We start from the raw sequence: 13,231 nt of genomic DNA on the forward strand, positions 1-13,231 counted from the left end.
CCATGTCCTAATCACCACGGGTATTGTTTTTTTCAGGTAAAATTAGTAAGAGGTCGGTGCAGTTTGACATGTTCAATTTTTTATTTTTAAGATGCGTTTTATGTGTAATTTTTATATCTGATATATTATAATTGTTTTAATTTTTATAAGATATTAAAAATACAATAATTTTATAATAATAAATATTTATCTTGTAAATTTAATATCTTATAATTATTCTCAGTTTTAAACATCTTGTATATGGTAAATATTTATTATGTATATAATTTTAATAATAGTTATAATTAATATTAAATATTTATCTTGTATTAGTTTATCTATCAATGATAAATATTTATTTTATAATTTTTTTATATTTATTGGTGATTAATATTTATCTCATTATTTTATATCTATCTAGGGTAAATATTTATTATGTGCAATTTTTTATATATATAAAATAATAATAATAATACTTTATTGGTTTAATTATAGTTCATTTATTTATATTGATTCACAAAATTAGTCCATCTATTTTAAAAGTCGACACTAAAAAAATAATGACGTGAGATATTTTAAATAACATGATATATGATACGACGATATATAGTGATTAATACTCATAAAATTGAAATAAAAATATCGTAAAAACTTAAGTTTCAATTTTAGAAATTTTTTATATTTTTAATTTAATCACTAACATATAAATAATTATTGCATCTAGTTGATTGTATATCATATAATTGTATGATATGTCATTTAAAATATATTAAATCATCATTTTTTTAATTCAAAAATACGAGAGATGAACCAAAATTGTAGACTTTAAAATAAGATGACAAATTTCGTAAATTAATATAAATATAAGGACTAAAACTAAAATTAATCTATCTTATTTTATATATATATTAAAAAATAATAATATATATTAACTATAGTTATTAAAAGGACGGTTAAAAAATGTTCGACAGATAACTAACTATATTAAAAATAATTATATTATAACAATAACAACCTTGAGGAAACGACGAGCTCAAAAGATAAGTGTGATTCTTGAATATAATTTGAATAACAGATAACTAACTATATTAAAAATAATTATATTATAACAATAACAACCTTGAGGAAACGACGAGCTCAAAAGATAAGTGTGATTCTTGAATATAATTGGAATATTAACTATAAAAAAAAAAAAAAAAAAGGAGAATGAGTAGGATTAAAAATGAGATGTTATAACAACAAAGACCACCTGGATTCCTAATCATAAGCAAATTCGTCTCCGTATTTAAGAAACAATTCTGTTATTAAACTTCGAATTACTTTACCGACGAAATAGACTGGGTGAAGGAAGAAGAAGAAGAACAACAACAAAAACAAATCTTCTTCTTTCTCCCAGGCTATTATTACTTTCAACCTCTATTCTCTGTTTTTAATAATAACTGTCTTTTTCAAATATATTATTATATATTTGAATGGCACAACCATGTCAACATGAACCCAAACCTGAAACTTCTTCTTCTTCTTCCGTTAACCCCGTTCTTTCTGTCGAGCCACACATGGTAACCAAGTCCACCATGATTCCTTCAACTTCTTGGTTTACACCCAAGAGGTAATTCGCCTTTTCCCCCTTTTTTTGTTGCTAGATCCATGCTTGAAAATAAACGTGGGAAATCAATCAAATTTTGATTTTTTGTGTTTTGAGTAATTCTGGCTTTGTTTTTGTTTTCCCCAATTTTATTTTATTGGGTGTGGGGACTTTTTTTTTTTTTAATGTGGGGTATGGATTTTGAAATTTTTGAATTGTTTTATGATGCTGTGTAGGTTACTGGCTATATTTTGTGCGATTAATATGTTAAACTATTTGGACCGAGGAGCAATAGCTAGCAATGGTGTTAATGGACATCGTGAAACTTGCACAGCTGGTACCTGCACGTCTGGAACTGGAATACAGTAAGTTTCATTTTAATTAATTAATTAATTAATACTGTATACTAAGATATTCTACATAATTAGTGAAAACTTGTTGTTTTGGGCTAATATTTTAAATTGTCTTGATTCTTGATTTTTGTTACATACACAGCATGTATTACATGGTTCTCAAAGGATTTGAATACTTAATGCATGATAAATAGAAACCAATTTGTCAAACTAATAACTTTGATATTTAATGGCCTTTCCTTTCCTTTATTCAAAACAAGAATAGAGGATGCTGTTGTGGCTTTAAATTGAATTGAGGGTTTATCTGTATGATTTTATCTTTAATAATTTAAAATGAATAAATAACCTATATTAATAAATAAAAAAATTTGGCAAGATTTAGTTAAGTTACTATTATACAGGGAGAAGGGAATTGATATTGAGATCTTGGTGGTAAATGTATTTTCCCCCTTTTGTAATGTATGCTGCTCAAAAGAAGCATCAATAACCTACATGGAAAATTCAATTTATATTCTTCAATATAACCAATGTTGTTGCCTGTATGAGCTTTTCCTTGTGTTTCGTACCATGATTGTGTACTGTAATATGAAGAACTAAATTTTCAGAACTTTGTAGTTGTAATTCTTGACAATAGTCTTTTCTACTTCGGTGTAGGGGAGATTTTAACTTGAACAATTTTGAGGATGGAGTTCTATCATCTGCTTTTATGGTTGGACTTCTTCTGGCTTCTCCAATATTTGCATCTCTATCAAAGAGGTAATCACTGTTTATGTGGAAATAGCTGTTACATTACATGTTCCAATTCTTTAATAAGACACATTGTTCTAGGATTAAGTCTTAATATCTTATTATAATTGATAGATTTTATCGTGAAGGCTTCCAATGTTTTTAGTTTAGTCTTCTTCTTGAACGAGTGAATCAATGACTACTCTGTTGCTTATTTGACCTCTTTATGCTTCAAAAGATATGTTGTCAATGAATGTAATTATGAAGCTTCTGAAAGCTAAGCATGCTTTAATAGTTACATTATTCCTATATTTTGCAGTGTAAACCCTTTTAGACTTATTGGAGTTGGATTGTCTGTTTGGACTCTTGCAACTTTGTGTTGTGGTCTTTCTTTCAATTTCTGGTCAATTGCAGTCTGTCGCATGTAAGTGCTTTTCCTGGTTACTTTTCAAACTTTATGGTTTCTGCATTGACTACTTACATAGTATCACAAAATGTTGGAACCATCTTATATTCTTATTTGTATCCTTATTCTTTTCTCATTCTATCTAGGCTCGTTGGTGTTGGTGAGGCTTCATTTATAAGTCTTGCAGCACCTTTCATTGACGATAATGCCCCAGTTGAACAGGTTTGTTTCTTTTCCTTGGAAGTTGGAATATTATTTGGTATTTTAATTACTGTCTAACCTTTCTTATACTTGTGTATGTATCAGAAAACGGTGTGGCTTTCTATATTTTACATGTGTATACCAGGGGGATATGCAATTGGCTATGTCTATGGTGGTTTGGTAAGTTTTCGTTTATTTTTAATACCAATACTATATTCTAGTAGTAATATCTGCAATGTAGCTTGCTTACAATTACAATAAACTTGAAATGGCAATTTTCTCCTTTCACTTATTTTTGAATTTCCGTTTGATTTTATCCTTTCATTGTTGATAAACAGGTTGGAAATCATTTTGGTTGGCGTTATGCGTTTTGGGTGGAGGCTATATTGATGCTTCCATTTGCTATTTTGGGATTTGTTATGAAGCCTTTGCAGTTGAAAGGTTTTGTCCCTGCTGATTCAAAAAAAGTGCTGGCACTTGAATCAGTTGCTTTGGGAGGTACTAACTTTTTTAGATTAATTTGGCCCGGACTTAAGCATATCCTTGATTTAAAATAAAATTAGAAATATGTGTGTTGTGTTACTTGTGAATTGTAACTCACAATATCGTTTTGTTGAGCTTAACAAAATTCTCTTATTTGATGGACAGATGCGGAGGCTTCAAATGGCAACGACGAATCGTTGTCCACGGAAGATTTCAGAGATAAAAGCTCACACGAACATTCCAAGTGAGAAAATCACCTTTATCCTTCATTAATTCATTTATATAGCGGTTTCTATATTTTGAGTATATGATTGATTTGCCATTATAGTGCCTATAGAGGCATTTATCCTGTCAATGTTTCTCGGCTTTTTTAAGGACAAAATTCCTTCCTCCAGCTGAGAATGATTATCCCTCAATCCTTCTAAAACTTTTGCCGCTAATGATTTATAATCTTTAAGTGACTGATTTACATTTTTTTTGTTGATTCTCATGAAATAATAGGTCAAAATATGCAACCAGAATATTAGATCAGCTCAAAATATTTCTGAAAGATATGAAAGAACTTTTGTCTGATAAGGTTTACGTCGTCAACGTTCTAGGTATGCTTCAACTGCTTTCTTCATATTCAACTGTCTTCTCCTCTCTATATATGTACTACTTTTGACAAATCATATCGTTCTACCGCGTCTCTTTATTCAATTGTTACCGAATGCCTATTTGCAGGTTACATAGCATACAACTTTGTCATAGGCGCTTACTCGTATTGGGGCCCCAAAGCTGGTTATAGTATATATAACATGGTGAGACTCTGTTTCATCTAATGACCAAGTTTGTGCATAATATTTTATTCTTGTATGCTTGCTACCTTAAGATAATTTACTGGTAAAACACAATGGTCCTTGGTATAAAATTATTTTATTAACAACAGTTCATTTTGTCAGACTAATGCAGATATGATATTTGGAGGAATTACAATTGTATGTGGAATATTGGGCACTTTAGCCGGAGGCTTTGCTCTTGATTACATGACTAACACCCTATCAAATGCATTTAAGGTTGGTATATGAATTTTGAATGTGAGTGGATTCTAGTACTATTTAATTATATACATGTCCTAAGCTCCTTGAATTCTTTTCAGCTTCTCTCATTCACAACATTTGTTGGTGGTGCATTTTGTTTCGGTGCCTTCCTATTTAAAAGCATGTATGGCTTCTTGGCTCTTTTCGCTATTGGTGAACTACTTGTTTTCGCCACTCAGGTACTCCCCTTCTTTGTGTGAGCCTTGAGAAATTGCCGGTCAAAACTCAGAAATTAAATGTTGCTCCATATATACATTGTATTGTTCTTATATTGTTAATATTTTAATTTTCAGGGTCCTGTGAATTATGTATGTCTCCATTGTGTTAAACCAAGTTTGAGGCCGCTATCAATGGCTATGTCTACCGTTGCTATTCATATCTTTGGAGATGTACCTTCCTCGCCTCTTGTCGGAGTTGTCCAGGTTAGTTCGCATTTTGAGATGTATATTAGTTACAATTACAAATCTTACATGGGAATCTTATCTTGGCTATTAATCCTTTTAAAATAAAATATAAGTAAAAATGGTATCTGGTCTAATTAGACTAGATACATCAACTTTTCAGATGCCATTTTTCCTTATATTTCGTTCCAGAGGGATTACTTTGTTGCTTTCTTTTTAGGTTCTTACTGGCACTTTTTTATTGTGTTCTATGCATACAGGATAGTATTAACAACTGGAGAACTACCGCGTTGATTCTAACAACAATATTTTTTCCAGCAGCTTTAATATGGTTTATAGGTAAGTGATCATATCATTGAAACATGTTGATTTGATACAAAAAATTCACATTCCTTTTTTATGTATCATCATATAAGAGCATAAAATTTTATAATCAACTCATTGTGATGATATTGTGTTACCACAGGAATATTTTTGCATAGTGTTGATAGATTTAATGAAGATATTGACCATCAAGAAGCATCAAGGGTAGAAGGAACAACCACCGCGCCATTGCTTGAAGAGAAAACCGAAGAAACATCGCCGGTTTCTCAATCTCAAGAATGTTAATTAACCTTTTTATAACTTTTGAAGCCTGTCCAAGTAGTTTTTTCATACATTAATTGTAAATAGCTTTCTTCTTTGTTTAATGTTTAAATTAAAATTTATTTTTTTGTGTAAGTATCTTCTTGCTTTTGCTTAGTGGAAATGAAATAATACAATAATGAGTAATCTATCTTGAAATTGTGTAGCCATGCACTCTCTCATATGAGATTATTGGCTATGTTTATGTTTCACACCATCTTGGGTACAACATTGTAAATAAATAATACTATGTTGGCACTACCTGCTTAATTGTTCTCCAATATGTCATCATGCCTGCGTATTTTCACATTTATATACTTTTTTATATATAAAAGTAAAAACCATGAAACATCTCAATACTGCTTGTGAATCAGGTGTGTATCACATAAATTTCAATGCATGTTAAATAACTTGAGGAAAAAGTTTTTTAATTATTTTATTTTTTAATGTTGAACACTAAATTGATAAGTTACTCTCCATTTCATACTACTAGTATTTTAGTTTGAAAAGAAATAATTTAGTATTTATTGTCAATCAACTAATGTTATCAAACAGTCAGTTATGTGCTTGAGATCTGATTGATTAAGAAATTGAGTTGCGCTAGAAAATACTGAGGTATTTGATGTGGAAACAATCCATTTATTCTAATACTTTTTTTTACGAAAATTTATACTAATACTTAATCCTACTTGGTGATCCTTTGTGGATACCTTCTTTAGTGTTTAGTCGTTTTCATTTTCTTTCCAAATAATAATGAAAATCTTTAGAAGTTACCGATGAGTAGTAGATTGAGAGAGTTTATTTTTTTCTACTTCAAAGTCACTTTTGAAGTATATATTAGAAAAAAAAAAGATTTTCATGTTATTCGAAATATGCTTTTTAAGAAAAACACAATTTTTATCTGGTACTTTTAAAATCATGTATGATTTTTTAGAAATGTGAAGTGGAAATGAATTTTTCTGAATCATTGTATGAGTTGGCGTTTTGTTTTTTTTGATGATATTTATGAGTTGGCATAGCTCTTTTTTTCTTCTATAAATTTCTTTTACTAAAAATAATTCTATTAGATATTAAATATTTTTTGTTAGCAAAAATTCAAACTTAAATTTTATAGTTTATTATTCGAATTTTCAATTGATCGTTATTTATTTTTATTCTCATATTATTAACGATTTTAATCTTAAATGAGTTTTTAATAACAATAAAAAAATTAAAGGATATGCCTAGTCACTTTTACACTAAATTCTATAAAGATATTTTTTTTTCTACCTCATTCCATATTCCACTTTTGTAATAGTGTTTTGAAAATAATACATATTATATAGAAAAATAAAATGAGAAAATTTTAAAATGATAATATATATTTATTAAACTAAAAAAATGCTAATGAATAAGATTATTAATCTACAAAATTATGAGTGGTGGTAAAAATAAGTTCATGTGCTAACTTTATAATGTCATTAAATCATATGACGTGGGATATTAATTGAATATGTATCCTTTTAAATGGATCTTGCATTAATATCAAATCATTTGATTAATATAATTAATTGTATAACATTTATGATGTAAAAGTTATTTAACATAGTTGTATCCCAATGTGACAGCTTGAGAGCTGACATTGATTTGTCAACTTGATGTGTCACACAAGTTTATAGTTCTTTGGCATTGATCTGGATCCACATGGAATGTTGCACGTTGTTTTAACGTCATGCAGTAGTCTCTAACTTATTTAGACAAAAGAAAAATCAAGCTCTGCTGAATATATTTTTTGTTAAATTTAACTTCTATCCAATTTTATTGTCATTATATTCATAAAAAGTTAAGTAGTTTAATTAATTTGAGTTAAAATCTTAAAAATTAAGAAGTTAAAAGATTAAAATTAAAATTTAGTTGAAGTAGAAAATAATAATTTAACAATCAATATTCATGGAATGAAAAAGATCATATACTTTTATTTGAATAGATTTGTTTTCATTTTTTAAAAAACGATAATTTTATCTTATATTTTTTTAATCTTTTAAATAAACAAAGTTTAATATACTAAGAACATTTGATCTTTAAAAGAATATTTGAAAGATCTAACATATAAAAATATAAAAATATGTTGTTCTAAAATTTAAATTATTTTTAAATGAAACTAACATATTAATAATCTTATCCAATCATGATCATTTTGTGAAAAACAAAATATTATATTTTCGGTAGATATCCACTTTATTAGTATATAAAATAATCTGGTCTCTGAATTTTAAACTAGGTGCAAAGAACCAATCAGACCGATGAATTAGATTATTTGCATTATAAGAGAAAGTAAGACATTACATGTGTATTGATATTTACAATTGTAAATTAACTTATAAGATTCATTAACATGAAAAAAAAGAAAAATCATTCGCGCCTCTTCGTCTGTTATTTATCAAAGATTCGTTAAGACAAATTTATCACTTCGCTTCTCTCGTCAAATCCCCTGATACATGTATGTTACAAAATATTCTTAAATTCAATTAAATAGGTCTCAACAAATCTTCTTTCGCTTTTCTTCTTAAAACTGTTGTTTGACGTAATAATTATAATTAACCTACAGTAATTATTTGGTTTTTTAGTTTCCATTTTCTTCTCAAAATTGTTGTTTGTTGTAATGATTGAGGTTCCATTAAATTTTCAATACAGATAAATGGTTACAGTAAAAGAAATTTAGATATTAAAAAGCAATTAAAAAAAATTTAATCATCATTATTTTAATAATTTAATATGCCACTTCAGTTAGGTATTAATACCTAATAAAACTATAAATTACCTTATTACGACGGCAAATTTATATGAGATTAATTGCTATAATAAATTTGATCGGATGTATATGGTATTACAAATTAAATTCATTGTATCCATATTTTATTAAAATTAATTTTTTTCCACCACATTCCTTAAAAAAACAAAGAAATAAATATAGTTTTTTGATGGGCGAATATTAACATGTTAATTGGAATAGAAAATCGAAATTGAGAAAAGATGGAGTGAGTGGAAATGGAGGAGGTGGTATCTGTATCACTATGAGTCGAAGAAGAAGAGATAGAGCAGCAGAAGAAAAAGAACCTTCTCCTCAACCTACATCATTTCCATTTTCCAATTTGAGTTAGTTAATTAATTATACTATTTTGACCCTTTCAAACCCTAACGTCACATCAATTCCCAATTGAATGCTGTAGCAGCTACCTGAGTCTATCAATGGCTTCATCCGAGATCCAGGTTGTATCATCGGAGTCCAAGCCCCAACAAGACCACCAACCTCCAATACTCGATGTTTTCACTGCTTCTGCTCATGGCGACTTTCAAAAATTGAGGACTTTCGTTGAACAACACGCTGCTTCTGTTTCTGTTTCCGATGTTAATGGCTATTATGCTCTTCAATGGGCATCTCTCAATAACTTCCACGAAATTGTCCACTATCTCATTCAGGTATCATATCAAAATTCCTCTTTTTTACTTTTCTATTCCATTTTTGACAATTCAACTTGCATCAACATCAAATTTATTTCTTTTTAATATATTTGTTTTCGGTGTATCATTATTGTTCGTGCTTGCAATTAGTCTTTCTTATTTTGTTAATTTAGGCTTAGTTCGGATAGATAGCTTAGTTAAGCATTTATAGCATGGATGCTTGTCATATAGTAGTAAGTGCTATTTATAAGTTATTTCTATAACAAAACAGAAAATGAAGTCCAACCGATTCCATTTAAGCTATAAGCTATTATGGAGAGCTCATGGCAAAATTAATAAGCTAAAAATAACTTATAGACATTCCATAAGCCATTTAGATAAGCTCTCCAAAATAGTCTCACAAGTACTTATGCTAGTAATACGTCGATTCAAATAAACCCGTTCTTATGGGGATTCTGTGTGCTGAAGTTAGATTTCATTTCTACTTATAAATGGAATTGTGCTGAATACCATTTTATTTAACTGTACTTGGGGGGCTTATTTTGAAGCATGGGGCTAATGTCAATGCTAAAGACAACATGCAACAAACGGCTTTGCATTGGGCAGCAGTTCGTGGTTCAATTGCAGCTGCTGACGTGCTCTTGGAGAATGGTGCTCGGGTTGAAGCCGCTGATATAAATGGATACCGGGTATTGTTTTCCCTTTGCAGTACATTCTTTAATGTGTGTGGCGGTGTGCCTAATTACTGTTTTGATGGTTTTAGTGATTTCATAAAATTTTCAAGAGGATTTGCTTGTTCTATGTGATTAGAGTTGTCCCCAGCCAGGCACGGATTGGGGGTTAACCATTTAAAACTTTTGCATCCAAACGCAAATACAAATTTGAACTAAAGTAAAAAAAAAGATTTACAAGTTTGAACTACCAACCTCTTGTTCACCGATACTCCTAGCCATAATCTGAAGTCAACCACCCATATGGGAATTCGTGTACCTGAATAGATATTGTATACCCACTTTTATACTCTATTTGATGCTCAAATATCTGAATATTAAAGCTTCACCTGACTTATTAATCAAACTTATAATAAATTTTCAAAACATTTATAAGTATTTAAGTTATTCTAGCTAATAAACGATATCTATTTGGAAATTCCTGATTGGCATTCCTATATGTAAGTAATTCTAATTCTAATAATTTTATTTTCATTTGCAGAGTAGTCTAATGACACACACACATATATAGATAGAGTTGGAGATAAACACTTAAGTCTTAATTGGTTTGAGAATTCTGTTCGCTTTAAATTACAAAAAGGCCATCTTATTTTTGCTTTATATATATTGTTCTCAAAGATTTGTGTTGGAAACAATGAAAACAAATAGGCTTTTAGATGTTCTGTTTGATTGCTCAGTAAACGAGTCAAATTCATTTTAATTTTTCAACGGAATCAATAAATTGAATCTATTTGCTCGTATGGTGCTATTTCCTTAAGTTGAATCAACGTTTCATGCAGGCAGTTCACGTTGCTGCACAATATGGGCAGACTGCTTTCTTGAATCACATTGTTGTAAAATACCATGCCGATTTTGACGTGCCTGATAATGACGGAAGGAGTCCCCTACATTGGTATGCCATAAAGCTCTAGATTGTTATGCATTGGCGATGGCCTTGAAACCTTATTTTGAAAGTAACTGATTGTCAATGTCCTATTTCACCATATTTACTTTAATGCACTCATTAAATTACTTAAAATCTCTCTTAAATTGGCACATAATGCTTACATGATACAGAATGTATAGTTGTTTTTATCAAAAACAATTAATTTGATGGATTATTTACCAGTGAATTATTAACCAGTGTCTATTTGTTGAAGTTCACCCTAAATACTTCCCTCCCCCCAAATATTTGTTGTGCATTCTGCAAGCTACATGTGTTGAAGAAGTTAATTTTCTTTTTACTTAGTTTCTTGAGTTCTTAATTCTTACAACCAGGGCTGCGTATAAGGGATATGCTGATACAATAAGATTGCTTCTATTTAGAGATGCAAGTCAAGGAAGACAAGATAAAGATGGTATATTGTGCTAACATTTAATATTCCTTGACTTTTTTCTAAGTACTCAATTATGTTTATTTCATATTAGCCTTTCCTTTTTTATCTAGTGTTTAATATTTGGTCAAGACCAGCCTGAAATATGCATATTTGAGATCATTCTATCATATGCCAGAATAGAGATCACTCAGGAGGGAAGCAAATGTTATATGGGATTTGATAATTTAGTATTGAGTACTAAATGTTATACAGGCTTTGCAAGAATAAAACATACTATATGAGATTGGACAACTCTTTTATAGGACTTTATTTATGATTTCTGTATTTGTTTTGGTTTTCTTTTTCTTTTTCTGCTCTGAGGATTCATTATCCCAATCCCAATACATCTATCAAAAAGAAAAATTACTCAAAGTGAACATGTTTTACCATTGTTTTATGAACTTTAGATTATCATATACACTTTGATTTCAATGTCTTATAGTTGCTGGTTCAAGGGGTCTGTATGATGAAGTAAATTCTGAAATTATAATGTTTCAGACTCACATACAGTCTGAGTTTGTTTAGGACACAAATTTGAGAATATATATTCTAGACATTTGATGATAAATCCGTAAAAATTTGAACGTTCTTATTAATTAGTACATCAGATTGAAACATTTTAATTAGTACTTTTGAAATCGGTCGTTTGTGCTAAGTTTTGCTGGGAGTTTTGGATTTTGATGAGATAATACTCAATAAAACTGGTTTAGGTTGTACGCCGTTGCATTGGGCTGCATTAAGAGGACATTCAGAGGCGTGCGCTGTGCTTGTGCATGCTGGGACGAAGGAAGAATTGATGGTGAAGGACAATGCAGGATTCACTCCTGTACAAATAGCACATGATAAAGGTCATCGACATGTCGCCCCTTTCCTTGTACGTACCTTTATAAGGCCATTGGTTGTGTAAATTTTCAGGAACATTCTTGACGAAACTTATGGTAATCAATAACCATTGGCAAATTTAGTTTTGTTATGATTAGGACATAATTGTTTTGACATAAAAAAAAATAGCCAACCATCCCAAAGCATTAGCTGTAAGGTGAAGGTATATGAATGTGAACAGGGCCTTCATGTGCACAGTGTATTGTTGCATTTTGTTTATGCAGTTATACCCTTATTGTCTCTTTAACTGATTATAGTGTTTGTTTTCATTTTGTCAGTCTAATCAACAACGGGCTCATAATCACTGGAGAGGCAAACTTTATTGTGGGGTGGTGACAGACATTGGTTATGCTCCCATTTTATTGTGTATTATAGTATTTCTCTCGATCCTCTTCATCAATTCAATTGTTGCAGGTATATTCAAAATTGTATTCCAATTTGCAATATCACATATACAATGCACTCATATTACTTGAGTATTTCTATGAAGATTACTTACCATGACAAAATCTTTTCCGTTAATGCCAGCTCCTAACCTTAAAAAGATTACCGCTGTTGTTGGACTTTGGTCATGGATAGCTCTCTCTCTAGTAGCTGCTTCCTTGATTATGTTTTATAGGTGTAGTAGGTAATTTTCTGCGTCATGCTTTCTTTCTTGATGGTTATTTTCAAACCCACCATCACGGTATTTTTTTGATGTTATCTTCAATCATATGCAGTAAAGATCCAGGTTATATAAAACGGCCAGGAGACTTGGGATCTCTAAGCGATGCAGAGGTATGTATTCTTCTCAAGGTTTTTTTGTATCAAAAATGTTTCTAGTTGCTTGAAAAGTGACGGGTCTTGTCAAGACAAGACTTTCACTTGGGCCAGATTTTATCCATGGAAAACTGTCATATCACATGGGTCCTGTTTCTTGAGTAATGACTTGGTGGTAGGTAACTTAGATGTTTTCTAGTTAGAAAACCACTTGAATTATTTTCAG

General features: G+C 30.1%; 2 protein-coding genes across 2 annotated transcripts in view; both read left to right on the forward strand.

The window, feature by feature from the left end:
* The first annotated feature begins 1,204 nt into the window (after positions 1 to 1,204).
* Positions 1,205 to 6,098, forward strand: LOC101494916 (probable sphingolipid transporter spinster homolog 2). The gene is made up of 15 exons (XM_004504823.4): positions 1,205 to 1,588; positions 1,801 to 1,929; positions 2,572 to 2,673; positions 2,963 to 3,067; positions 3,196 to 3,271; positions 3,356 to 3,430; positions 3,589 to 3,748; positions 3,899 to 3,977; positions 4,235 to 4,332; positions 4,457 to 4,533; positions 4,675 to 4,788; positions 4,872 to 4,991; positions 5,106 to 5,234; positions 5,474 to 5,552; positions 5,680 to 6,098. Exons 1-15 carry the CDS (start codon positions 1,452 to 1,454, stop codon positions 5,820 to 5,822), a joined length of 1,623 nt encoding a protein of 540 aa, XP_004504880.1. The 5' UTR covers positions 1,205 to 1,451; the 3' UTR covers positions 5,823 to 6,098.
* A 2,691-nt stretch (positions 6,099 to 8,789) lies between these two features.
* The window catches only part of LOC101495250 (probable protein S-acyltransferase 23), a 6,743-nt gene continuing 2,301 nt past the window's right edge, over positions 8,790 to 13,231 (forward strand). Inside the window, exons 1-8 of the mRNA XM_004504824.4 lie at positions 8,790 to 9,296; positions 9,827 to 9,967; positions 10,789 to 10,901; positions 11,267 to 11,346; positions 12,075 to 12,238; positions 12,525 to 12,660; positions 12,775 to 12,874; positions 12,966 to 13,023. Coding sequence (XP_004504881.1) covers positions 9,066 to 9,296; positions 9,827 to 9,967; positions 10,789 to 10,901; positions 11,267 to 11,346; positions 12,075 to 12,238; positions 12,525 to 12,660; positions 12,775 to 12,874; positions 12,966 to 13,023 — 1,023 coding nt within the window. The 5' untranslated portion in view covers positions 8,790 to 9,065. The remainder of the gene's footprint in view (positions 9,297 to 9,826; positions 9,968 to 10,788; positions 10,902 to 11,266; positions 11,347 to 12,074; positions 12,239 to 12,524; positions 12,661 to 12,774; positions 12,875 to 12,965; positions 13,024 to 13,231) is intronic.

The sequence above is a fragment of the Cicer arietinum genome, chromosome 6 (assembly GCF_000331145.2).
Source record: "Cicer arietinum cultivar CDC Frontier isolate Library 1 chromosome 6, Cicar.CDCFrontier_v2.0, whole genome shotgun sequence".
NCBI lineage: Eukaryota > Viridiplantae > Streptophyta > Magnoliopsida > Fabales > Fabaceae > Cicer > Cicer arietinum.